Here is a 27,983-nt window from a genome sequence, read left to right as displayed (position 1 = left end):
ACAGGTTCACCTTATGAATCCTGAGTATGTCCCCAAACCATGCTGTGCACCAACAAAACTAAACGCCATCTCGGTTCTTTACTTTGATGACAACTCCAATGTCATCTTGAAAAAATACAGGAATATGGTTGTAAGAGCTTGTGGATGCCACTAACTCAAGTTGCTGGGGACACGAAAACTGCCTTGGATTCCTCGATTCCATCTGCCTTAATACACACAGAAGCACAGTGAAACTGAGATGATGCTCTAAAGCCATCTCATGCTGGTCGGTGCCTTATTGCCCAAGGAAGACGTTAAAGGACCTCGTTAATGATTTGCCCATGTGGTAAATAACGTGAGTAGTTGTTGGTCTGTAGGAAGCTGTTTGAATGTCTATTGTATGAAGTCCAGTAACTGCAGAAACGTAACTTTGAAGGGTTTCCCCCTTCCCCTCCACAAAAGCCTACCAAAATTAGTTTTCGCTTTAGATCAAGCTGTGTGTGGTGTTAGTTAAGTAAACAGGGAAAATAGTCTTAAAGGAGTAAAAGTATTCTTGGCTAAAGTATCAGCCGGTTTAGTAGTTTCTCAAAGGTAGATTTTACAGATAACAGAAATTGGGTGAAAATACCTCTATTCATAGATTTCATTCCCAGGAAGGTCAGTTTCATATAGGAGCAACAGCCTGGGCCGTAAGCAGGGCTATGTGGAAGTGCCTTCTGTCTCAGTAATCGGTTACGCGTATGTGCTGGCGTCTTGTTGGTGTGAACATACATTTCAGTTAAAAGAAACCGTGTGACTTCTGCACCTCCGTCCTCCCCCACTTGCTGTTTTCTTTGCTAGGACCAAAAGTAGACCGCCCATACTGGGAGGTGAGGCTGCAAGGGGCGAGAAGCATTTTTAATAGCCATCATTGTAACCATGTAACATGTGAAAGCAAGTCTGCGCCTCTTCTTTTTTGGAATGGCTCTCTGAAAAGCACATTAACTTCAAGAGCGCTGGCTCTAATTGCATCTAGTTCAGTAAAACAGTTCTTCCCCGTTTACTATATAGCATATCATGTCGCAGGGTGAGAACCAACCAAGGAAACAAAATGAGGAAGGGGCTCCCAGCCTTTAGGAAGGGGTTTGGATGGCCATGCTGTTTATAAACTGAAATCAGTTTTCTCTTGTAGAAAGTGAGACTCAGATTAAGTCTTAGAATATTTTTAAAATGTCTTTCTCACAATCATGTACTAGGAAACCAATTTCATACTAAACTGATTAAATAATGCATTTATGATCTATAACTATTTGCACTTACAGCTTTCTTGTAAATATAAACTATAATTTATTGTCTATTTTATATCTGTTTTGCTGTAACATTTAAGGAAAGACCAGACTTTTTTTTTAAAAAAAAGAGTTTATTTAGAAAGTATCATAGTGTAAACAAATTGTACCACTTGGATTTCCTTTCAAGACAAGACTCATGATGCAAAGCTGAAGCCACTCATGAGGATTGTGCTTCTCCAGAAACTTGGGATTTTTAAAAGAACATCTGTGAACCATACGTGATTAATAAAGATTTCCTTTAAGGCAGAGGCTGGTCGAGATCCTGCTGTTGTCATCTGTGGCAGGCAGCAGAAGTGGTCTTGTTTCTAAGGTCCTTACCACCAAGTGACTAGATTCCCCGAGCACAGGGGGAGGAATGAGGAGCGCTGGATACCGAGGGGTTACTATGAGAAGGAACTCGATGACAAAGCACATACATAAGACAGGTGCCTGCCTTTAGGAAGCCAGTCCTGCGGTTGCTTCTTTCCAAGGGAGATGGTAAAAAGGTTTGGTAATCAGGATGGCATGGATTCTAACGCCACTAGCACTGATGGTGGCATGGCCTACTGCAGCCCTGATCCAGCCCTGCTACTTCATTCTTTGGTCTTTAGGTCGATCAAGTTAATCCCACTCTTCATACAGCAGAGGGCCAACCTTCACGAAGACCGATGATGTACCGTGAGCCTCTAAAAGGAGTATCTGGGAGCAGAACATGGAACTGCTTCCAGTCAGGGCCCCGAAGTGGGGCTGCAGGGTTCTGCTGGCCCCTCATACCCACCAGGGAAAGCTCACCTAGGCCTCCTGCCCCCAGGGGTAAATACAACCAGAATCTGTCTATGAGTCAATACAATAGTTAGGACAAGTCTTGTAGAAATTTCCATGCCCACATTTTCCGTGGGAGACATCAAATCTTAAACATGGACTTAAACCTGGATTTTAAATCTTAAAAATCTTCACATGTACCCTGACTTCATGTTATCATAACTACTGAAATCTTTCATCCATGAGAAACAAACAGAAGTATCCCTTAACAGTAATAACTGATTTGACAAGTAACACACACATAGGATTGTGGCATCAGTGTTCTCTCACTCAGGCACGTGTCAGAAGTCCCACTGCTTTCTATGGCAAACCTCCCGATGAGAGGAGTATTAACAGGAACAGAAAATGCAGGGGTGGCCATGACGGTATCTTCCAGAGGTATGGGGTTTAAACTGCTCCAAGCTCCAGACCAACCACGTTATTAACAAGTCAATTGTGACCTTCGGGTCAGAGGAACATCGTTACTGCCACAGGCCACCTTTCCAGTACTCATGGGCAGTTCAAAAACTATGCTTTGGATGATGCTTTCACCAAAATCACTCAGGAGCCAAAAATAGTCCAGCAATTTGATTTTCCTCAACTCTATTTTAGTCTCAAAGGAAACCATTTAGATTTCATCAAGAGAAGGTTAAAGGGGATGATAGATTGCCACTGAAAATATTTAGTTTGCAGAGGGGTCATGTTTACTTAAAGAAACTTAGTGAAGAATCTGTAGAGTGTGCTGGCTTAAGACACACATACCAAGAAGGTACCACAAGTTCAGTACATCCAGCTTCTTGAACACTCGGCCACACCCGCGGGACTTGGTTCCTGCACGTGGGGCCCAGGCGGCCGGCAGGAGGCCTCCACCTGCGTCTTCACAGCTCGTCCTTTGCCTGGCGCAGAACGAAGTGGTGCAGTGATTCAAGGTCTCTGCCTCCACTGTGCTCACTGACTTTCTTCCCTCCGCGGAAAAGCAACAGCGTGGGATAGCCTCGTACCTTTAAAGAAAAAAATTCAAAATTTGAAAACCAGTGGTCTGAATCACACACACATTGCTCCTTAAATAAAACCAGAAAAACTCCTACAGTTCCAGCCAGGAAAGTCTATGGTTAAAATTTTAAAATGCAAAGAGCATTTAAAAAGTGCCCCGTAGTTCAGAAAGCAGAGCCTTGAGGCTATTCACCTTTCAACGCAACACTCCGTTCAAGATTAGGGTCCAAGGGATGCCCTACCCAGAAGCAGAGCTTCTCATCGTTCCTGTACAGACGGCCCCGTGGGGCTCTGGTGACGGTGCATATTCCAGCTCAGCAGGTCAGTATGGGGCCTGAGACTCTGCATTTCTCACAAGCTCCCTGGTGATGCCCACTGAGTAGTAGCGAGATCCTCACGGAGATAACTTTTCCAGCTACAACTCACCTCTTTTCTCTTTTGAGAAATTTTAAGGCACACACACAAAAAAATGATAAGTAAAAAATATCTGTGCTACATATACTCTCAATCTGATGAGGTAATAAACTTCAGAAGCCTCAAAAGTGTTTTAAGAAAATAACACAAAAGAAATATATAAATTATACATCTTATAGGTTATCCGATGGTGCTAACAGCACGGAAAGAAGGCAAGAGTTAAGTGAACAATCCGAGCATAAGATTGGCTGGTTGGGGGGGCCCCTCAGGAGGAAGTTGATGTTCCAATGTTTCCTTTATTCAGCCATCATACTTTAGAACGCTGGCTTCTGTCTGAAAAGGAAGCCACGAGGTGTCTATGATGAAGGCCACAGCCAGCTACCTGTTCTGTCAATGAGAACGTCCGTGCAGGTAGCACCCCATTCTCCATCTGGGACTCTCAGTTACTGCCCAGCCTTGTACCAAGATGGCAAGGCCTAAAAACCCCCACTGAAATGTGTATACTGATAGAAGAACAAAGACTTTTTTTGAGAGCATCTCTTTCGCTTTTCAAATGAAAAACAAAACAAAAAAACACACCACCTCAAAAGGACACAAAACAAAAAACACAACACCTCAAAGGGACACAAAACAAAAAACACAACATCTCAAAAGGACACAAAACAAAAAACACAACATCTCAAAAGGACACAAAACAAAAAACACAACACCTCAAAAGGACACAAAACGTGCTTTGTCGAGGGCTGAGGGCAGTGTGAGTTAGCCTGGTTGCGTCCACAACGCCAAATTACAGTTTCACTGCGGATCTGCTCCCAACACTTAGAGTCCCCATGTTTTCATCCCATGTACCCACCGAGTACTTGCTGCAAATATTCCGTTCAGCAGTACAGTCCACTTCAGCGATCTTGACCTCTGCCAAACCAGGGAATTCCTTTTTAGAGAGTTCTTCCCATGTGGGAGCCAGATTCTTACAATGACCACACCTAGAAACAGAACAATGACAGTTTTGTTGAACTCTTGGGCCGCGCTCACTCACCTACATTTCGCTGCCAAGTCTTGTTTTTCTGTAGGAGTCAACAATTGCCTAGAAATTTCTAAAACATCAAATTCTCCCACTGGGGGCACTAACTTTTCCTGCTTCTCTTCCTCGCCCATCCCAAATAAGGAAGTCAAAGTCAGTCTGAAGTCCCTCTAGATAACCTGAGAGAAACAAGCTGGGTCTGAAACCAGGTTTGGATTTTGAAACCATTTCCACGATATGGTAAATTGGGATAACTAACTGGTTTATGAATGCACCATGAACAGGAAACAGATCGACTGAACATTAAAAAAAAATCACTTGAATGCCAGAAACATTTTAGATCTGCTTGCTCAAGGTCTCAACATTTCAAAACAATTTCTCAGCCCCCCTGAAGCTCCAGTGATTTGGTGTGAACAAGAAGCCGTGACTATGTTTCACTCAAACCATCCCCTCCACCCGGCACTGTGTCCCTTTTCTGACTCTCCCCACTACATGAACGGCTCCCCTTCAGTAAAAAGGGGTCTTCTGTCTTCAAACTTGGTCTATACAGTGTTAGGATTTTATAAAAATAGAAAATAGTTCTGAAGGCATTATTTACTAGTGTTTCTGTTCTTTAAGAATTGGAACTGCAGAACTCATACAACTCATGTGCTCATTAACTTTTTATCTCTGCTATTATGGTTTCTCAGGAATATCTGAAATGCAACAAATTAAAGAGCAAAAATGACATGTGGTAACCTTCCTTGTTCACATTTAGAAACAGAATCTATCACTGTCCTCAGCACTCTGCTTTCCCAAATGGATTGTTTCATTTGTGGAGACAAAGTGGTCTTCAATTTTCCATCTGAGGAAACAGAGGTTCCAAGGAATTAAAGCACACCCAGAGTTACAGGAGTTCACGGGAAGTCTCGGACCTCTCGTCTTCCTGCCACTTCAGGTTGCCTTGTCTCAAACCATGTGCATCCAATCCGTCTCTGCTCTGGGCCCTGAAGACCACATGGCAGGAGGTGCAGGTAACTGGGTAATACACGGAAGGGCTCTAACAAAGCAGAGCTCGGCTGGATTTCTCTGTAACATCTATGAGACTAGGGAGCAAAGCTCCATCATGATGCTCATGGTTTGTTTCACCAAAAAGGCAATCTATTCAGAAAAGTACACAGATATCACAAAACTTAAGTTTTGCACGGCCATCATAATTCTCCTCCACAGTCTTCTCCAAAGCAGATTGAACTTTAAAACAAATTAACCTCATTCTCTATAACTGTTTATTAATGCCACCAAACTTGACCATATCTAAATGTGAGCATAATGCTAACATTTCCTTATTTCCTACAACATAACCTATGTGTCAGTGTAGTATCTGCCCAACCTTGAGCCTGCAGGCTTGGCTAATGAGCTGAGAAATATGATGGGACTAAAGTACACTGGGACAAAGTAATTTCTAATTAAAGAGCCACTTACCAGGGAGCATAAAACTTGATGAAAGTTATTCCTTCTGCAATGGTGTCATCGAAGTCACTTTCCGTGAGTGCCAACACAGTGCCCTTCAGGGGAGGGAAAAGCCACAATTCAAACACATCACTTAGAGCAGAGTGGGTGGGGCCATGCTTTGGGACTGCAGAAATATGAATCAATAATGTTTTAAATGCTGTTGCGCATGCCCCCAGGTCACATAAAGTACCTACACAACTTGCACTTCACAAGCTACACAACAGGGCACAGCAGTGGCCTCTGAAGGGCAGACAGTCATCACAGGCCCCATGAGTGCTGGGCCCAGGAGATACTGTGAGGAGGTGGCAGGATGCAGTCCTGTGTTCTGCCCCGGAGGGGGGGGGCTCAGGCACAGCTGACCTTCAGGGCTCTGAAGTGTGGACCACAGCTGTGGGCGGAAGCGCTTAAATCTACTCCCAGGCCCGGTGCCTCCAAACACCCACCACGGGCCCTCCTGACGTCTGTACGTATGGGGCTCCTCTCACTGACTACCAGTCTCACCTATGGACTCACAAAAATTACCTTCTCTGTCATAGAAGGACCTTACAAGATGTTACAAAAGCAGAGGGAATGATGTGTATGTTCTATACAACAGGCTTCTTTCCATTTTTAAATTCAAAGTACATGTAAACACCGCTCATCTCAGCTCTGGCTGGAGAATGCAGGGGAAAGGTGCCACAGGCAGTCTGCTCTAAAGTGATTCTATCTTGATAGTTCTTTACAGAATTATGTCTATGTGCTTCTCCAAAAATGCATCTGCGATTCTCATGAGAGCAAGCATCGGGATGATTTATCATGTGGCTGAGCACAGCAGGGCTGCCCCACCTGAGTCTGGCATCAGGTGACGTATGTCAGTGCGTGGGAGGCAGTGTGCCGAGGGGCCATTGTAGAACACTGCCATCTTTCTTTATGTCCAGAAATATGACGCCACACTCACTGAAAGACCCGCTTCATGGTGGAAAACCTTATTATAAATAGAAACCGTTCTGCGTTTGATGGAAACATCCATAGCATGTAATTATACTCAATTTGGGATGACCTTCATAACCACCATGACACACACTCCTCTAACACATGTGGTCGTAACAACTACACAACCATTTGTTTACTTCTTAAACCAAAACTTCAACTTTAACACCCAGGCAGTCCCCAACCTGTGCGAGTCCCACTAAGGGATGGGCTGTGGGGGGAGGAGACCCCTTACTCCCCCACCCTGGTGGATGGGGTAGGTGGCTTGGCTGGTTCTTCCAATTCTAAACAACTAAGCCCAGGAGTGATGGCTGCCGCAGTCATGACCTCTTCCGTAAATGCTGCGGGTGGGAGAGTGACTGGGAGGCATTCAGCCACACCTGGCTCTCTGCCCTCACCCCGAGGAACAGGGGCAGCCCGCCCTGGTACCCCCAATGTCCCAGTGTCCCAGGTGAGAACCTGGCATGCTATGAAGTGTAGCGTGAACTGAAGCAGCAATGTAAGTATTCTGCTTTGGAAATACGCTGACAAACAGGCCTTATGGTTCTTAGAAAGGAAATCCAAGCACTGTTTTCCTGGGAAAACATTATTTTGACTCCACTTTAACACAAATCTCATTTTCACCCCTGGCTTCAGCGTCATCTTCCACCTCAAGCTGCAGACACATAAACCTACTCATCCAGTGTGGACACCCTGCTTTCGCTGCAAACTGCTAGTTAACTGTCCATCGGACATCTCCACCTAAATCCTAAATATCCACCACAGATGAAAATCCACATCTTGCAAACTGAACTCATCACCTCCCACCTCCCTGGCCCTAATCTCGTGTTCGGTGCCGTCCTCCACCAGATATGCCCCAAATCTGAGCCACCTCAGTGCCCACCCTCCGAACTGGTCTCATAGAGTTGGGCTTCTTTGCTGGCTTTCTCCTTCTCTCCATTCCCACGGTCACAGCCTTAGTTTGGGTGTCTCAACATCTTTTACGACCTAATACACCCGTTTTCCATCTGTTTCATACATGCTGCTGCCACTCATCTTTCTAAAATTCAAATCTGCCTGAAACCCTCCACTGGCGACCGACAAAGTCCTCTACAACCCAGCTCTCCCCCTCTCTGGCATCCTGCACTGCACCCCATGCCCTCCCGCCGACGGCTGGCCCTGCCCCGGACAAGCCTGGCTGGTTCGCACCGAAAAGCAGCGGCTCATGCTCTTTCTCTATGGGGCAAGCCTTCCCCACCGTGTCGCCCCAGCAAATACCACCTCATCTTCCAGCTCCTCAGTGACACTTCCTGCCTATCTGCCCCCACCTCTCTAAGCAACAGTGACCAGCCCTGCACTCTTTATCACAGCCCCTGCGACATCTGCATGCAGGTATTCTCATCTGTCTCCCCTACTGGACCCAGCACTCTACACAGGCAGGAAAACGGTCTCATTTTTGTTTCCTGGTGGCCTAGGACAGTGCCTGAAACATAACAAGGGCTTGATAATCGCAGAACAAATGAACCTATAATAAAACCTTACACTACTGAATGAATGAAGACGACACCTCAGTACGCCAGAGACTGCCTAAGCCAATTAAATATCCCACAGCCATCTGCCTTTCAGTTCCAATGTGCACATCCTGCCTGCTACAGATCTTTCTGGGGTCTTTACCACAGGTTAAAGTAAAAAGATTGCAGCACGTTACGGAAAGGAACGGAAATGGGGGCCCAAGAGGCAGCAGACAAGATTTCATAGCACATACCCTCAAGTATAGGTGTTGACTGAATCAAAGGGAAGAACTTCCAGAGATTTTGACACCAAATACTCTTGAGGATTTGTCTCACATCCTATTTCCCTATTTCGGGGAAGCTTTTGCTTACATCTACCCCTTCCAAGCATGTACAGGTAGTTGAAGGAAATGTTTTGTGCTGAAAAGTCAGCTGTAGCCAAATGTTGGAGGAGAATGCGTTCCACGGGCGGCTGCAGCAGGCACCCACCTGGTCACCTTCGGGCTCGGCAGCCAGCATGGGGACTTCCGAGGGCTGGGCCGGCTCCGGGGTGCTGTCCTCCACACTCTGCAGCTGCGACTCCACATACTCTCTCAGCGAGTCCAGATCCCGCTTTCCCTTGTACTGGTCAGTCTGTCCAGAGAGAGGCCACACAGAAAGGCTGCTGAGTTAGGACGCTTAAGTTTTCTGAATCACTCACACCTCCTCCCGTGAGGAGGAGACATCACTTATCAGATGTCTCCGCGTGGTTGTGAGAGCTGTGCAACGTGTGCATGCTCAGATTTAAACGGGAAGGCAGAGATTCCAAACCAAACGTTTTGGCTCTGGTGAGAGAACTTCACAGCTCCTTCCTTCTGCAGAGCTACAAGTCACAAAAGCCTGGGTGCTGACTCAGCTATTCTGAGAAGCTGAACACCGGCCAGGGCTGGAAGGGAGGGAGTGAGAACCATACCAAGAGTAAGCATTAACCTCTCTCAGAGGTTGTGATCAGAGCAGTTACCCCAGGACAGTAGATTTGGGTTGTTCTAGTGACAACTTGAGCCAAATGAAAGGTTTCAATTTGACAATTTTTCTCAACTACCCAAGTCTCATCAATTAAGAGAAAGATATTTTTGTTCCATTATAGGTATTCCTTTAAACCAGTGCCCAAACAATCCATACTGGCAATTTGTCACAGCTATTAAGCCACTTGACAACTCAGCACACTGCGGTTCAGAGAAACATTTTGTCTCAATACTAAAACCTAAACACATACCTTTTTACCATCTCGGAACCAGAGGAGAGTAGGATAGCCACGGACCTGGTTTCCTGAACAGAGTTCATAGTGCTGTGTACAGTCAACCTATGAAGAAAGATCACATTCCCCGTTTCATTGTGAGCCTTCCAGATAGAAAGGGACTATTGGACACACGGTAGTTTTTTTAAAAAAGAGAATTTCTGAAGCCCCTGATAGTATCTCTGCCAGCAGGTTGCAGTTTCTGCAGACTTTTCCTAAAAAAGCTACTATCCCCAAATACACCTGAGCTGAGGGAGCAGGTTGGCTAGATTTACTTCAGAGACATTTCTTTCCGCTCATGTAACATGCCCATTTTTAAGCAGCAACAATGTACTGTTTCCCCGAAAATTAGACCTAGCTGGACCATCAGCTCTAATGTGTCTTTTGGAGCAAAAATTAATATAAGACTGGGTCTTATATAATATAATATAATATAATATAATATAATATAATATAATATAATACCAGGTCTTATATTAATTTTTGCTCCAAAAGAGACATTAGAGCTGATGGTCCAGCTAGGTCTTATTTTCGGGGAATCAGGGTAGGTGGAGAAGGCAAGGGTGGCCTGACATCCGGAGAGGGCAGGCCTGGCTGTGGGTGACAGACAATCACTCCAGTCACGATGCCCGCTTAGAAATGTATTCTCATGTTCAAGCTTATGGAGTTTTAAAATCAAGGAGGAGCAAGCAGTCAATTTTAAATAGGAGGACTTGGTATATGATAAAGAGAAAACTGAAAAGATGTCAAATTAAGATTATAGTATGGTCTTAATTCTATAAATTCAATTTACCAACTATCACAGTTCTTCAGATTTTTTATTTCTTTCAAATCTTTATAAGACTCTGCTTATTCAACATGTTCATGAAACATTTTATCCTAAGTCACTTCTTCCTGTTTGAGTTTTTCAATTAGTATTAAAATCAGCTATGTGCGACTAAGATATTTTTCACTATGTCAACAAAATAGGATGAAATGTTATTCTAACAGATAAGCCTGAAGTCAGAGAACAGTTCAAGTGTTAAACTGAAGCATAGGAAGCCTCAAACTAATTCGGGGTTGGGGGGGCATTTTTAGGATCCAGTCTAACCCAGCCACAGAGATGTCCAGAGATGAAGGGCCACAGTGCACTTACTTAGACTGTGTCCACCCGTCCCTGGTTCTCCTAGAAGCCTCTATTGACATAAATTAAAAATAAAATAGGGGCGGCCTGATGGCTCAGTTGGTTAGAGCAGGAGCTCTGAACAACAGGGTTGCCAGTTCAATTCCCACATGGGATGGTGGGCTGCGCCCCCTGCAACTAAAGATTGAAAACGGCAACTGGACTTGGAGCTGAGCTGAGCCCTCCACAACTAGATTGAAGACAATGAGCCTCTGCTGAGCTTCTGGAGGGGCAGCCAATGGCTCAGCTGGTTAGAGGGCGAGCTCTTAACAACAAGGTTGCCGGTTCAATTCCCACATGGGATGGTGGGATGTGCCTCCTGCAACTAAAGACTGAAAATGGTGACTGGACTTGGAGCTGAGCTCCGCCCTCCACAACTAGAATGAAGGACAACGACTGGGAGTTGATGGGCCCTGGAGAAACACACTGTTCCCCAATATTCCCCAATAAAATTTATAAAATATAAAAAAATCACTAAAGAGGTGAAAGCATTAAAAAAATAAATAAAATAATCACCCATCAAAGTTTAAAAAATAAAGTAAGGAAGACGAGACAAGATTATTTTGTGATGACTTCCATGAGCTATTCAATAAATAAAAAAATCTTAACAACCATAACACACATATACTAGAACACAGCACTGAAAGTGTTTAGCAGACAACAGTGAAAAATCCATTTAACAACCATTACAATGTACTAGCCATTTGCTCCATGCGAAGCACCGAGCTAAGCATTTTATCCTCTGACCACCAGTTAGGTCTTGTCTCAGTTTCACAAAGGGGGAGAATAAGGTGTGGAGAAGTGGCCCTGGGTTGGCCAGCCAGGTCTATCTGACTCTCCAATTTATGCTTTTGACTATCTCACTGTGCTGGGCAGATCGTCTTATTAGCTAGAGTTCCTGGACACATGGCATTACTCTGTATACAAATCTGCCCCCTGGCAAAGTAGAAAATTAGATAGTTATTAAAGGACACCCAGGGAGGGGTATCTGGTGGGTTCCAGAGGATGGATGAGATTAAGTGTTTGATGGCCCAGAAGCTGCTCTGGATATTTCCAGAAAATCCAGTTACAATGGAGTTGTCAGACATTACTTCCAGCTTCTCTACATAAAGTGGGGAAAGCTGGAAAGAATTCCAGGCAGCAGGGCAAGCGGGAGCTCACCACGGGAGGGTCTTCTGTATGCCTGTGTGAGCACGGAGCCGGGTCCCTCAGGAAAGAGCTCCTGGGTGAGATCAAATGTGGACAGTCTCCAAGCATGTCCAGTGAACGTTCTCTAAGGCTCTGCCTCCTATCTTTGCAGAAAGGGCTCTGGGGCTGCCAATGCAGAATTGGCCATCGCTTCAAAATAAACAAAGGAGCCAAAGCTATAATTTATCTCGAGGCTGTGGAAAAGCCAGCACACTCAAAACCAGGCTGCCATCTGTGAAGGTGAAATGAATTATCAAGTGGCACACTAAATGGAAATAATAAATCAAGTTTGCGACTTTGCGCACAGAATGAATAATGGGCTACACTGCTAATTAATCCAGCCAAAGGCAGTCTATTTCCAGTTTAATAAGGGCTTTCGCTTACCTTGCCAATCTTGACAGTTCCGGAATGTTCAAGGCCCAGAGCCAGCTGCTCCCAGGTCGGAGCCAGAGCTTTGCAGTGACCACACCATGGAGCGAAGAACTTGATAAAGTGGTCGCCTTCCGTGGGAAACCAAGGCAGACAAGAGGGAAACGGAGGCTAATTGGCATCACACCTAACTACTAGAGAGTGAATGGAAGCATCGATTTTTGTCCTCTTGCAACGCTGTTTTCAGTATGAACCCTTTAACTGGTCAGTGACTCTCCATCAGAAATGTCTATATCCATGAGTTCATAACTACCCCCAAAACAAAAACTAATATGTCATCTTTGGAGGACAACAGGGAACCAACTCATTATTTGGAAAACTGGCAACACAGGGAAAGAATCAGGCATTTAATCCTGTCTTTCCTATAGGAACTGCACTACTGAATAACCAAGTGATAAAAGAGGGCAAGTTACTCTTGCTAAAAAAAATGCTTGAATTAGAATAGCAGCATTTGGCATCCTGAATGAATTAGCGGATCTAGGCAGTGACTGCTGTGGCTGCTGGCATCACAAGGAGACTTCAACAGCTATGAAGTCTTGCCTAAACCCCCCAAAAACATCCAACAAAAACCGATAATGTCTCTCAAACCAAGTTCAGTTCACAGCGAAGAGAAAAACCAGGGACATGTGAAACCACATCATGGGGATATACCCAGCGAAGTCCACACTGCAAAACTACAGGTCAAACAACCTACATGGTCAGCAAACAGAATGTGAGGGAGGAAAAGAGATGCTGGGGGTACATGTAAATAAAACAGACACAAGAGAGAGAGATTTAAAAAAGACCAAACTAAACTACAGTGTGTAGGAACTCATACTTGAGTGGTGAAACCATAAAAAAAAGCAAGGAGTGGTTTTCAGAAAGTCGGACAGCGCCCCCTTCGGAGGCTGTGGCTGGGATGGGGTGAGGGGATGCTGGCAGTTTTTTCCTTGAACTGGACAATGGTTACATGGTGACCGCTTTATAACAATTCACTGAGCCCTGCGTTTGCTTTCCGTATCTGTGTTTTATTTCACAATAAAATAAAAGGTTTGAAAAAGTGAACAGTACTCCTTTGGCTAGGAGGAAAAAACCCAAACCTTCAAACATCATTATTTGGACATTAAAGATTTTTTTCTAGGCTGTTCTACCTTGACGAGCCTGGGGCCTCAAAGATGTCAGCCTGAGACCAAACTGAAAACGGGCTGTGGCCAGGGCGAGAACTAGCCAATGGACACCGAAATGGGACTTGGGCTGGGGCAGAACGCTGCCAAGCCAGTGCTCACAGCAGGCACCTCAGCACCATAGCAATGACGCGTTTCAAGGAAATGTCAGAAAACTTGCTTCAAAACATTAGCCACTGAGCTGCAAAGCTGACACCACGTCTCTCCAGACAGCTCTGTGGCTAACCTTGTGTGGTGAGGCGGAGAAGGGACGTCCAGGAGCCCATCAGAGTATCCAGGGGACGCTCTAAGGGCAGGAGGCCGTTTTGAGGCAGCATCTCCAGAAGACGGCCCTTCAGAGATGACTGGCTTAGGGAGGGACCAGGCTGGGCCTGTGGGGAATGGTCTATAACAAGGTGATTTCGGTAGCACATCCTGCAGGGAGCCCAAGCCAGTCTCAAATTAAAGTGACTCCCCTGCAGGAGAAAACCCCTTGAAGTCCCACTGTCACAGCACTGGTACAAATTAAATAACCACCTTTAATGAAAATGGTTGAAGGCATCACAATTTTAGACCTTAAGTGTGGTAGGGGAAGCCTCATTTAGACATTGAGTGGGGTGGGGTCATGGCTCCCAGCATGAAGTTACAAGGCCAGATACAACATTAAGCCCTTTTTCACAACATTTCCAACCCAGTCTTATGGGAGGATTTCTCGCCATGGCAGCATCTGAGAATGGGCGGTCAGCAAGGAAGCTGAATTTGCTTTCAAGTTATTCACTGCTGAGCCAACACTTCTGAAATGTGTGAAGAAAGGAGGACTTATTATTAATAACATCAGAAACGGTACATAAATCATTTGGATATTTTGGAGACCATTTTCAAAAGATGAGATATGGTCTAAAAAAATATTTTAAGTGTAACGAACACATACTGTGGTTCACATGTCATAATAGTCCCATTAAATTCTAGTTTAAACAGATAAGAGAAACTTTTGTTTCTGCCTCAGGTCAACAACATATGATTAACATTAATATAAATAAACACTTTCTTATCCAAGGGTGCACAGCACAGCTACACAGTATGCACTCTGTACAAAGTAAGTGTGCCCATTCATGACTTGTGAGCTCCAAATTCTCACACCTAAGGTTTAACTTAGCATTAAAACCGGCATTTCTATAGGGACAGAGACAAAACGAGGAATAATTTCTGAAAGGAGGAGCATTAAACGGTGATGTTAATGGGTCTTGAAGAGAGAAACCCTCGATAATCAGTGCCACAGACGCTATTATCTACGAGCCCTCGGGTGGCCAGAAGGACAAACCCAACCAACCCAGGAGTCACGAACGGTGTGGTTCTAAGAGGTGTGCACGCCGCTGTGATCGCCATACCTTGTGCGACGTGCAGCTCAAAGTTGCTCGCTGAGAGTTCATACAGCCCCTGCTTCTGCTCAGGGGCTCTGGGCGGTTCCACTTCTGGCTCTGGTGTCTAAAAGGAAGAAACAAAAGAACAGGCACTGGGTTTGTCTGTGCAGACAGAGTGAAACCTGTCAAGGAGGTGACCTGTGTCTATCTAGAACCTTCTCCAGAAGCTGTGTGGAGTGCTGGTGTGCTGAGGAAGGCCAGGGCAGGAATCGACTCTGTCAGGTCTTCTGGATGCTTCCTAAGCAGCCATTTGCCAGCCTCCCCCTCAGCAAATACTCCAGGACTGACATTTGAGGCAAGCAGGTGAAAGCCATCCCCAGCTCACTGTCCTTTGCTGCCCCAGAACTCAACCAAACAGAGCAAACTGAAGGGTAGGTGTACCCCATACTAGCACTCTGTCCCGTTCTGAGATTTCACACAGAATTCGAACTGAAATTCCTAATGGCTTGGCTCTCTGTACCTAAGGGCACAGAGGGAGCAAAATGTACACAACTTAGAACGAGAAACCACCAGAGAGAACAGGGGGGCCTGGCATCCTTTATTTCCACGAATGGTAAAAAGAAACAAAATCCACAAACTGTGAAGGAAGGTAAAACTCGTTAGGACTGATAATAGAGAAAAGAAGGTGATGAGAAGGTAAATTCAGATGAATGAAAGGCAACAAACAGGGCAGACATGAGCTGTCCTTTTAAGGACGAACATAAGTCACATGACTAAGTTTGGGACAGAAACACACAATGACGGGGTGACAAGTGGCCGAGCAGACACCCATGTGGATAACTCTATAGTTACCACTACTTCCTACACAATTCTAAATTTCTCAATTTCTGAGGCCGGTACAGCTGGGGTGAAGAAAAGATCACTGAATTCCCATTTTGCTACACACACACGGGTATTACTCAACGGCTGTCTGGCAGTTCATTTTTCTATTAAAAAGCATATCCAAGTTAAGTCATTAAAAGCTTTAAAAGTGCTGACGGCTCAAGCTGTATAGTTGTAATCATAAAGCACCATACGCTTTTCCTTTCTGTTGCTGGCTTGTCAAAACTTCCAAAGTGCAAAGCACCCCACAGAAGGATGCCCACGAGAATGTCGGCTGAGTGAGTGGTCAATGAGTTCCAGTGAGGTGAAACAAAACACTGTATGTGTTATAAGACATTCAAAGAGCTTTCAGTATCAGAATGTTCATTTATGGCACCTAGGGGACTCTCACTTCCTGTGCTCTGCGGCAGACACCACAGCGGCCCCCACCATCACAGGAACACCATAGTATATCACAGAAATGGGTTCACTCTAGATTCTTAAGAAAGCAACCTGCCTGTACTGCTCAAGAGCCATAAAAGTGGTCACGTTTCTTCTTCTTTTTTTTTGCCTTGCAATTTTAAGTCTGGGAATATATTTTAAAAACGTCACTCAAAAGTAGTAAAAATGTCCCTTACAAAGATAAACGTGTTCCTTATAGCACTTCTGATGACAGAATAATTATAAACAATTAAATATCCACTGACAGAGAAAAGCTGAATTATAGCAAATCCACATGACGGTATAAAAGATCAATATAAAGACAATATAACTGTATAAAAAGATCATTAATAAATCGAACTATGTTTGTATGATTATAACTGTTTAAGAAAAAATACAAACATAGAAATATAGCAAACATAGACATATAAAAATTGAGGTAGAATGTAAGAAATGGCAGATTTTCTTTTCTTTGTGTTTCTTTAATATTGTCATAACACTAGGGGGAAAAATCTAAATTCATTCTGTCTAAATATAAATATGTATATATCCAGTTATTTGGGTATAAATACAGATGAAGAAGTTTTTTAAAAAGTTTTTGCTTATAGTAAACAGCAAAGTTCAAATTAAAAAGGATTCTCAGTTCACAATACAAAGTTTGAATATCTGAACTTTTCTACAGTAAGGCACATGGTCATTGTTTCTAGCAATTATCCGAGACCTTTTGCTCTAAGACACCAAGGTACAGCTGGTGGGTAACTGGCTCTCTGGTGGTGAAGGGTGGGGTCCATGTGGCCATGGCCCTCCACACAGAGGGACAGGACACCGCCCCTCAGGAAGCCTGCGCTGAGCCTGGGCCTGGCCTCACAGTCCTTCCCAGCCTGCACTTCGGGCTGTCACTTCCCTAAAGGGAAGCTGGCCCATGAAATGAAGTTGCTTGGCCATCCTGATACTGGCTGCTGGTTTCTTGAATAAAGTGATCACAGAAGACTGGCTCTTTTGGTGGAAAGTTTATTTGAGAAGTTTTTTTGAGACTATTAACTCCTCTTTAAAGTCAGCTTCCTCCCATCAGAGAACATTTTCACAAAGGAAACAATCTGAAATTTAAGTGTGTATGAAAGTCACACCTGCTCCTCCAGCTCTCTTGCCATGACAGAGATGCAAATTTACTGAGAGGTTTGTGCTTTTCCGTTATCTAAAATTAGATAAGTCTTGTCAATGCTTATTCAACACCATATTCCAACATTCTTCACCATGCCCTTACAGACTTTAAAATGTGAAGTATAGGAGCACTCAGGAAGCAGCCGGATTTCTGATCAGCTGTGACATCTCGAGGGAGAGTTGTCACACAGACACCCTGGAAAATGACACCAATAGCAGGGGAGCCCCCAAAAGACTGCTGCAACTGCACATGAGCACAAAGAACCTTCAAATCCGGGAACACCTACCCGATACAAGAAAGTAGTCTTAGTGTTTAAATTGAAATTGCATTCAGACTTCAGATGCTCTTAATATTTCATCAAACACAGAGCATGGGAACACTGACCATCTTCACTCGCTCACCAGGACGACACCACAGACCTTCAAAGTGCAACCGAGGCTCTGTGGCCTGAGCACTCAGCGTTAATCCGAAAGCACCACACGGACAGACACTTAATGAATGGTTTACGATCGTAACGGTTTATAAGAAAATATTCCCAATGTCAAATAGGGAGGGAGAGGACTATAAATTTTTAGTAAGTAACATTATACACAGCTACGTCTTTAAAAAATATCTCAGAAATCACAGTTTCCACCATTTCCTGATATTATCCTTAGTGCAGGGAGGAACGTTAAGACACTAAAATTTTAAGGGTATTAAGTTATGTTATCAGCAAAGCCAGTTAGGTTCTTAGGGACTGAGGGCTGAGAAGAAAAGGAGATTCACACGATGGGTATAGTGAGCGGGAACAAGAGCGAGCTGGTAGCTGTGAGAGGTGGGGAGGAAGGGCTTCAGCTGGCCAGACTGCATACTCTGGCCTAGGCCTGGCCCTGACCCCAGGTGGCTGAGAGTCAATGTCTGATGCTAAGGAATGATTGTTAATTGTATTACGTGTCAGAGAGGCACAGAGGTTATGTTTAAAAGTACCATGTGCTTATCTGTGAGATGTATACTCCAATATTTACAGATGACACTGCATAAGGACTGACGCTGCAGCCAAACAAGGGACAGGGAGGCAGGTAAGACAAACCAAGGTTGGCAAACGGGGATAATTGTTGAAGCTGGGGGATGGGCACATGGCACCATCCACATCGTACTCCTTCTCATCACTCATACTTCATTCATTAGACTCTTCTTTCTACTTTTGTGTATGTTTGAATATTTCCGTAATAAAAAGTTCATCCTTTCCCACTTACATAAGGTACTCAGAGTAGCTAAATTTATAGACAGAGAAAGTAGAATGGTGGTTGCAGGGGGCGGGGGGGCGTCGGGGGAAGAAGGAGCGGGGAGTTAGTGTTTAATGGGACAGAGTTTCAGCTTTAGAGATGAAAAGAGTTCTGGACATGGATGGTGGTGATGGATGCATGACATCATGAATGTATTTAATGCCACCGAATTGTACACTTAAAAATGGTGAAGATGGTAAATTTTATGTGTCATTTTACCACAATAAAAAAGCTGAGAAGAAAAAAAAGTTAATCTTTACTTACGTTATCAATGAGTTTTAAAAAAGTGAAAAGCAGTCTTAAAATGGTAGCCTTAATTTTTCACCTTAACTGGCCTCTTTATTACCCAAAAATGTAGGAAGAAAGAGAGGGAGGGCAGCTTTCTGTGCACTCACGGCAGGTTCCTCGTTCAGCGTCTGTAGCATCCAGTTTTCCAGGGCCTGGAAGTCCCGGGGACCTTGGTACTTCACAGCTTCTTGGCCAGGCTTGAAAAACTTCAAGCTGAAAGGGTAACAAAGGATTAGACAGAGCATATTTTTAAAGCCCTTCTAACGGCTCTGAGTAAAGAGCACTGTCTTATCAGGGAGCAAACTCATTTAGTGAAGCAATCAGAAAATGAGTTATCAGTGGGCTCCAGCTAGGCACCTATCTGCAGTTCTCTAATAAAACTCGAGAAAGAAAGAAAAATAATATTCTAGGAGATAACATATTCACTTAATCCTAAACTTAAAAATTTCATATTTTATTCAAGAAAAATAAAGCTGAGGTGAACACATCAAGCCTAACGCTGTGACTTAAACCCCAAGCTCCAAGCGTTTAGTTGTGTAGAACTCTGAAGCTTTTCCCTGCTAGCATCCTTCCCAGGCTTCAGTAGTTTTTATGTTCTTGTTTTTAATTGGAACTCTAGTAAAAACAACATTGTTTTGCAATAAATGTATTTTCAGTCTACCATGTCAGCTATTGGACTCTTACAAAGCGTGAGTATCTAGGTAGTATGAGAATTCAAGTCTTCAATTCTAATAACGACCTTGACATTGGTTAATACAGTCTATTCACTTCCCCACCGAGAAGGAATCTTCTTTTTTCTACATGTATTAGCCTCTGAAGATATCTACAGATAGAATACAGAGCATTCCTTTAAAGGTGAGCAAATGACATAGCCAGAGGCTGAAAGTAATGCTTCCAGATCCTGTATCATTCCACTGATGATTGAAAAACATGCTCGTGATAAAACTTGACAGAAGGTATCAAGGATGGATGGGGGAAATGCGGCTACTGACAGAAGGAAAAAAAACACAGACAAGCGTTTCTTTGGCAAGCCTACTTATCCAAAACACCTCTAATACTTCTATTGCATGTTCCTGGAGTTTCTTAATAGAGGCCCAATATGCAGTGTCAGAGTGTAAAAGTCAAGCTATGCAGAAATCAGAACTGGGGGTTTGAAAAGCTAACTCCCGTAATGCCTTAAAATGGAGTTTCATGGCTATAGGAGAAAACCAGCACATTAGCTGGAGCAGGCACTTAAATTAAAATGGGCTTACTGGCCTCACCCAGAAGCTAAGATCCTGTGATGGGCTTAGCTGCTGTCCTTATGTGCCTCCAACAGAGAATATACGCGGATGTCACACTTCCTCAGTAGCTTGTACTTTTATAACCGCAACAAAAAGCCAAACTCTGACTGGATTTGGCCACTATAACTGTGACTTCATGAAGTTTAACATTTTAAGCAACTCCAAAGTGTGATCTCACAGTTATGAATGCCCGCACCTACCCCTGGACCTTGCAAAGCTCTGGAAATGTGTGCTTTGCTCAGAGAACTAGAAGGTGCTTTAGTATACTTTTCTACTTCCCTTCGCTCTCTCAAGCGTCTCCCTCCCCCAAAGAGCTTCAGGATGGAAAACAGGCGGATCCTCAAAATATCAGAAAAGACCAGGCATTGTCAAACTCATTCCCCATTCCTTTGCTAGCTTTAAAAATCAGTAAAATCTAACATGGGACATTTTTTTTTCTAATTTGGTGTGCTTTGAGCAAAACAAAAATAAGTTTTAAAAATCTCTTCTCATTGGCTTGAAAATCTTTCTATCTGCCCAAGTCTACGATTCTTCCTTAAGTTCATGGAACCTAGGGATAGAATCAGAGCTTCCTTCACAGACTTTTCCGTCTGACTTCAATTCTCACTATAGATGGAGGTGAAGGTGAGGAAGGCCAAAGTACAGCTCCAAACGTTCCTGCTATTACCAAACCTCCACATTGGCGGGCATTTGGGTTTTCTAAGTGATCTATTTCTTTCTCAAGGAGACTGCAGGGGAGAAAACCCCCACTTATGGGTCACTCTGGAATACAGTGTGATGAAAGTTCTACTACAATAGATAAGCTGATGTTATGGGTTGAGCTGTGTCCTCAAAACAGCTCTACTGAAGTCCTAACCCACAGTACCCACGACTGTGACCTTGCTTAGCAGCAGGATCTTTATAGAGATAAGCAAGTTAAAATGAGGTTCACAGTGTGGACCCTCAGTCAATATGACTGGTGTCCTTAGAGAAAGGGGAAATTCAGACACAGGGACAGACACGCACACAGCGGCAGGGCCCTGTGAAGACCTACAAATCAAGGAACACCAAAGCCTGTCAGCAGACCACAGAAAGCTGGGAAGAGGCAAAGAAGGAGGCCTCGCTGGTTTCAGAGGGAGCACGGCCTCCTGGTGCCTTGATTTCGGGCTTCTGGACACTGTAACTGTAAGAATAAATCTCTGTTCTTTTCAGCCAGCCGGTTTGTGGCACTTTGTTACGGCAGCCCTAGGAAAGCTCCTTCAGCCCTGCCCCTGCTCACGCATTCCCAGATGATAAAGATCATTTTCTGGCTCAATGGGAAGACCTCAAAACATTTTCCTGCGCAGTCAACCATCTCTAGGGGCATGGGAACCCCAGTGCTCTCCCTCCCCACTCCTCTCCTCCAGGTAAAGGCGCCTGGGGAAGAATGACATAAAAGGGGACATACTGACATACACCCTGTGCTCAGGCATTTTACATTCATTATCTGATTCAGGCCTTGCAACGTCTCTGTAAGACGGGTACTGTTTTAGAGTGAATAAAAGCTCACACAGGGAACTATGAAAGCCCTAACGTGACTATTTCCTGCAGCACATTCTGCTTCCTGAATTCTGTGAAAACAACCTCTTGCTGGGCATGTGCAGGGCCGTCATGGTCATGGAGGCTCCTCTCCACACCACATTCAGTGTGGTTGTTTTTACAACATAAAACCAGTGTATGGTTTTCTTGGGAGACCGTATCTTCTAAATAAAAATCAGGACACATGATCCAACATGGATCTTTTCACATCTGTGAGTAGCATCTATGGAGTTGCAGCCAGATAGCTCATCTGGTCAGGTCCAGGTAGAACCCTCGACTCCCCTCTCTGTTGCCCCAACAGCTGCCTTCTCAGCCCTACTACAGCGTCTATTGTTTCACCTTCTCTGTGGCGTGGTTGGTGTTGTATGCAGCCACATGGCCACAGGTGGCCAGCTGTTCCAGAGTAAACACCACAGCCAACCACCCAACCATCTTTGTTGCCCCTGTGCCTTGAAGTAACAGGCTCTCAACAGGTAAGCATCCATCTCCTGCCCTGCTCCCACTCACTGGCCGCTGCTTTGGGATAGTCTCCATCCAAGCAGAGTTCACTTTGAAGACAATGCTACGAAGCACAGGACGGCAATGCCTTTTAGGCAGGTACATAGAGTGGGAAATATTATCTCTATTGACCTGATAATACTGACCCGATGTAGACTTCAATTACGGCACTTAGATTGGCAAGCATTCACCAAAGACCAAGAGTTCCAGAGTCCTTTATGGAAATACCAAATTTCCAAATGTTAGGGGAAACCTAACGTTTACTGGGTATGCTCAAATCAGTGTTTGCACCGTTCTTTCATATAACAATGTTATGGGAGGTGGGGTAGCGATCAGCATCCTACCTTAGACTTAGAGCTTAAATAGTGTGGCCAGAGCTACACGGTAAGTAGATGTTAGAGCTGGGGTGCACATCCTGGCTTCCAGGTTCCAGCCCAGAGTTCCTTCCACTTTTCCATGCTGACTCCCAGGCTTGAAGATAAGCTCAGGTTTTGTATAGAATTTACTTAGTTCATCAATCTGACAAATATCTCAGGCATTGCAGTGACTAACCCCTCCCCCATCCTTCTGGAAACAGCATCTTCCCTTTTTAGGAGAAGGGCTCTTCACTCCAGCACTTGCCATGTGGTCTGAATGGGGCTGCTGTCTTCCTACAAGACCCTGCGTCTCTGACCACAAGGACTATTCCTGGAATGACCATCCATCCAAGCTGGGCCAGCTGGTGGGGGGCCCAATCTACCACGGCAACAGAGAGACTCAGAGCCAGGAAGTGAAGTCCTCTTAGGGGAGACTCAGTAAAAACAGGCCCCGAAACCACTGGAGCTGAGTCTCAGAGCTTTTCCCACAGCCTACTAATGAGTCCTCTCTTTTGTTTGTTAAGCCAGTTTCAATTTCTTAGAAGCAAAACTCTTTTAACTGTCAAGGGAGTAAGTAGTAGCACTTGTCAGAACTGCTGTACTCCATTTTGTTACCTTTCTGTCCAACAGAAACAGCCGCGTGCTAGTCACCTGGAAATTATTCGAGGAAGGATGCTTCGGAGTAACAGTGACCAAAAATTATTTGTACTAAAATTGATGACAAAGTGTGTGCTCGCTGTGCACACGTGACAGGATCCCATGAAGACCACCATTTTTGTCCTGCAAACACATGCTCGTATAAACAGGAAAACCCCATACTGATTAATTAAAGCGTTTCTCTATACAAGGTAGAAAAAGACATCTAACAGTGTTCAATGTAACCTTCCCCTAACACCTGCGACTGCCACTTACATTTAGCATCTCCTCACTCCTCACACTACACAGAAGTCACCAAAAGTGTAACTTGGACTTTGTCTGGAAAAACTCGTGGGAGACCTGGAGGGTAAGGGAGACATGTGTCCTTCCCGCTTACGTGGGATATCCTCGCACCCCCTGGGCAGAGCACACGCCGGCGTCGGCCGTGCAGTCCACTTTAGCCACGTAGACCTTGGCATCTTCCATGCTGTTGTACTTGTCTCCCAGGTTGTTCCAAGTAGGCTGCAGCCGCTGGCAGTGCCCACACCTGTAACAAGGTGAGAGGAACAACGATAGTGAGTGCCCGACCCACCTCCTCAGCCATTTCCATAGCGCAGTAGGGCTCTCTGATTCTTTCTTTACACCACAGCACAGATGGATTAGCTCACAATTACTACAGAACCTCACTGCCCTGCTTACAACCTCCAGAAAGCCCCTGCATTGTTCTCAGCATGAAATCCAAACTTATTAGCAAGCAAGCTATTGTGCCAGGTCCTCCCTGATCTGGCCCCTGGTGACCTCTCACTTGACCTCTATGCCCCAGCTGCCCTCCTTCCCTTGCAGTCTTCCTGTGAGCCACACTGCAATATTTGGTTTTCTGAAAGGGCCACAGCTTGGCTTGCCCTGGGAATCAGTACATACTCTCTCTGATGCTTCTTCCCTAAGCCCAAATGGCTAATTCCTATTTGTCCTTCAGGTTTAGTTTGGGTGTCACTTCCTCCAAGGAGTCAGCCCTGACTCCCCAAGCTGTTTGGTGCCCATTCTCTTTTCTTCTGAAAAGCAATCCGGCTCCCCCTCTACTGCAGCAGCTTAGCACTTCTTGCTATAACTGTCCCTTTATTATTTAGTCAGGTCTCTTGTAATATACATATAAACAAGTATCTGCATATGCAAGCCAACCTCAAAATTAAATTAATTCTGCATTTTCTCCATTGAGAAGCTTAAAAAAAGTTTGTGGCCACTCAAACTTCTAAATTTGAGATAACCAAATGTATACTTATAATAGCCATTGTATGAATTTAACTACACACAGATATTTTTAAATCACCTATTATTAAAAATAGTGTGTTAAATCAGAATTACTGCTTCTTGCTACTCCTTACATCTCACATTTCTTGACAGCGTCAGTATGATTCCCATCAACTAAATCTACTTTCTGATTCATATAGCTGATCATTATCTTTAACGATCAGCTGTCTGCAGGGCCATATTTGAATTCTGTATGAGCCAACCCTGGAAACTTGATCTCAAGCTTCAAATACAGTCACATATTATGGGACAGGGGTTTTGTTTCTGTTGTGTTTTTTCCCCATTCACCTGCTGGGTGTGTATCCATGATGTGTACAATGTAACTACTTCCTGTATTACTTTTTAAAGTGACCTTTAACACGCTTGCTTATAAGAACACCCCACACTTATGTGAGCTCATCTTCAAAATAATTTCTCAATGAAATCTCGTTGCCTCTTTTCTTTCCTGACAGAGGACATCAATAATAAGCATCTAAAGGTAGCACTGAAAAAGTCTGCCTCAAGCGAATATGTCTTCCCTAAGCAATGCTTTCTTGGCCAGCTAAGAGAATCCCTGCTTCCTAAAAGACTCAGTCAAATGTAGTATGATTCCGTCTTTTCTGGAAGATAACTCTGAGCGAACACCAGGGTTATATTTCAGTCCATATGGCACAAGGGCCAAGAAGACAGCACTGTCCTTTTCACAACTGTGTCCCCAATATCTAGCACATGCTTGGCATGTATTGAGTGTTTGGCAATTTCTCAGTGATGGATCCATAGGTTCCATGTTGTCGGCACTTCTGCTTTGGGAACCTTATGGTTACAGCACAAACCTCTGAGAGAGCAGCCGCATTCAGAAGGCAGCCTGTGGCCATGAGGAGCTCTTGCTCTATTGAGCAAATACCTGGTCCCCCCAAGGAGGCGGCCCTAACCTTGACCTCACTGTCACCACCAAGTTCAGTGGAACCTGCAAACTGTCCATGGAGATGTTGGCACAAAATCTACAGCAGTAGGACAACCCCCAAAATACATAGATCAATGTTTTAGTTACATGATAGCCCTGCATCCAAATCACATGTGGGGCTTCCAAAATTCCCAAGAGACCGGAAAAAGATGGGGGAGGGGGCAGCCCACAGCACATTCTGAGCTCCATTCTGCTGTTAAAGTCTAACTTTTAAATGCCATCAGAGAAACCCACACGTCTCTACTTAAATATTTTGTAGTAGACTATTCAGAAGCAAACAAATAAAAACTTTAAAAGTTACTTTTCCTGGGAGCATCCACCTACAAGTCCATAAGTCACATACAATGAAAAAGGAATTAACTTAATGCCAAGGGCTCAAGTATGCCAGTCTTCTCCCTCACTCAAGCTAGGACCAGCTGGTGAGTAGTACGGAGACTCCAAAATTAAAACTCCACTGGTGCTGCATGGACTTACTACATTTACATGTCAGTCGTTCTTTAAAAAAGAAAAAGAAAAAAGAAAATCCACAAATTTATTCCACTGGAATAGGCTCCAATTAAAGAGTGTATTTAATCACTATTGAATAGTTACTCTGAGAATACTCCTTCCCAGGGTAACTATTAATATTAAATAATTATTTTATGCTACAAAGTATTTTCTATACCACTGGTAGTTCTAAAAATTCAAGTTAGTTGGTTGTTGGGAACTGGAAACACAATGTATCCCATACATTGTTATTACATGATAGCCGTGACCCAGAAGAGGCTCAAAAAGTTGATGTAACTCCAAAGGAACTGAAATACAGTAATAGTCTGAATATGGGGAGAAAGAAAAAACGTTACTCCAACGTCCACCAGCGTGTTTTCTGAATAGGCCGTTTTCTTAGGCAGCTTCTCTCTATTCCTTCCTACATGCCTTTCCCCACATCTCAATGAGCCTCTCCCCGGCACTAGGGAAGGACGCCAAATTTTGCAATAAGCCTGCAAACTGCCTGGTGCCCTAACACTGGCTTTCTACTGTCCCATGAGAACTTCCCTTCATTGGGGCATCTAGGCCTGGAAGGAAAGCACTACCTGTGCTAGAGTGAATGGCAGGAAGTCCTTCACTAGGACAACTCTCAGGGTAGGGGTCTCTGGGGTTGGACCGGAGGCCCATACCAAAGCCCCTACCCCAGAACCATGGCAGGAGGTACGTAGTGATTTCTGCACCTCACTTTCCAGATGAGCAAGTCTCAACTGATTGGAGGGCAGGAAGTGCCGGAGGTCAGCCTTGAGGTGAGGGCCTGTGGGATCCTGCCACTGACAGCACAGCTCACCATCCACTCCAAGCTGCGGAGAGGTCTCCATTATTCGCACTTCTCTAGTTTCTCGAGGTAGCACAGGTACCTTCTTCTGCCTGGGTCATCCTTAACTCAGGAACACACAAAGTGAGATATCACACCTTCGTGAGTTCCTATTTTTCAATTAAACCCTCATGCTGAGGATTTGCCCTGCGGGGAGTGAACGGAATCCTACGTCTAAGTGTCCGCGGCTGGGGCCCGGGTTGCCAGCGGCCGCCACACGTGGCCCACCGGGTCCCGGCCGCTCCCGCAGTCCGCTGCCTCCAGCTGGCGCAGTAAGTTTGAGGAGAGGGACAGGGGATCTAGAATCCCAGCAGCCCAAAAGGGCAACGACCCCTGATCCCCTCCCCCAGTCCTGGGATCCGGAGGAGGGAGCACGGGGGGGGGAGGGGCGGCCTACTCCCGGCTCTCTCCTGGGGACCGCCCCCTCCTGCACCGCCCCGGCCGTCTCCCGCCACGTCAGCCGCCAGAGCCCCAGCCCGCCGCCCCCACCTCGGGCCCGGAGCCCGCGCCGCTCCAGCCTCCGGCCCGGCAGTCCCCGGCCCAGCGCGGTTCCCCGGCCCAGGGCCGCTCCCGGCGCTCCGAATGCGGAGATGGGGGGCCCGACCTGTGCCGGCCGGGGCCCCGAGGAGGCGGCGCGGCCAGTTACCAGGGCGCGAAGAACATGATGAAGTGAGCGGCGCTCTGGATCCCGTGCGTGAACATCTCGGCGGTGTACAGGTGCTTGGCGTGCGGATCCTCACCGTCCCCGCCGTCGGCCGCAGGGGGCCCCTCCGTCGCCCCCGGCTCCTGAGCCAGGGCGCCCCAGCGCCCGCCGCCGCCATGGCCCAGCAGCAGCAGCAGTAGCAGCGCGGCCGGGTCCAGCGGCCGGCGCGCCGCTGGGAGGAGGCGTCCGGGGCGCGCGGGCATCGCAGCGGGGCTGGCGCGCTCTCGCCGCGGCGGCCGGACCTCTCCGCTGCGCCGGCCCGCTGCCGCCCGCCCCCTGCCCCTCGCCCTGCGCCCCGCCCTGCACAAGCCGCGCCC

General features: G+C 45.4%; 2 protein-coding genes across 2 annotated transcripts in view; one reads left to right on the top strand and one right to left on the bottom strand.

Moving 5' to 3' along the window:
* Nucleotides 1-1,556, top strand: part of BMP6 (bone morphogenetic protein 6) — a 148,506-nt gene extending 146,950 nt beyond the window's left edge. The window contains exon 7 of the mRNA XM_019745410.3: nt 5-1,556. Within this exon, the coding sequence (XP_019600969.2) occupies nt 5-154 (150 nt within the window). The 3' untranslated portion in view covers nt 155-1,556. The remainder of the gene's footprint in view (nt 1-4) is intronic.
* TXNDC5 (thioredoxin domain containing 5) lies at nt 1,358-27,942 on the bottom strand. The gene is made up of 10 exons (XM_074335258.2): nt 27,610-27,942; nt 23,768-23,917; nt 19,148-19,253; nt 15,051-15,147; nt 12,476-12,591; nt 9,721-9,807; nt 8,955-9,098; nt 5,977-6,059; nt 4,348-4,477; nt 1,358-3,088 (listed from the first exon to the last, which is right to left on the bottom strand). The coding sequence occupies exons 1-10, from the start codon at nt 27,867-27,869 to the stop codon at nt 2,966-2,968; spliced, it is 1,296 nt and encodes a 431-aa protein (XP_074191359.2). The 5' UTR covers nt 27,870-27,942; the 3' UTR covers nt 1,358-2,965.
* Nucleotides 27,943-27,983: the final 41 nt, after the last annotated feature.

This window comes from Rhinolophus sinicus, chromosome 14 (genome assembly GCF_057876585.1).
Source record: "Rhinolophus sinicus isolate RSI-liver-muscle chromosome 14, RSI-T2T, whole genome shotgun sequence".
Lineage (NCBI taxonomy): Eukaryota > Metazoa > Chordata > Mammalia > Chiroptera > Rhinolophidae > Rhinolophus > Rhinolophus sinicus.
Note: the sequence above shows the minus strand (reverse complement) of the source record. Positions and strands in the feature narration are given on the sequence as shown.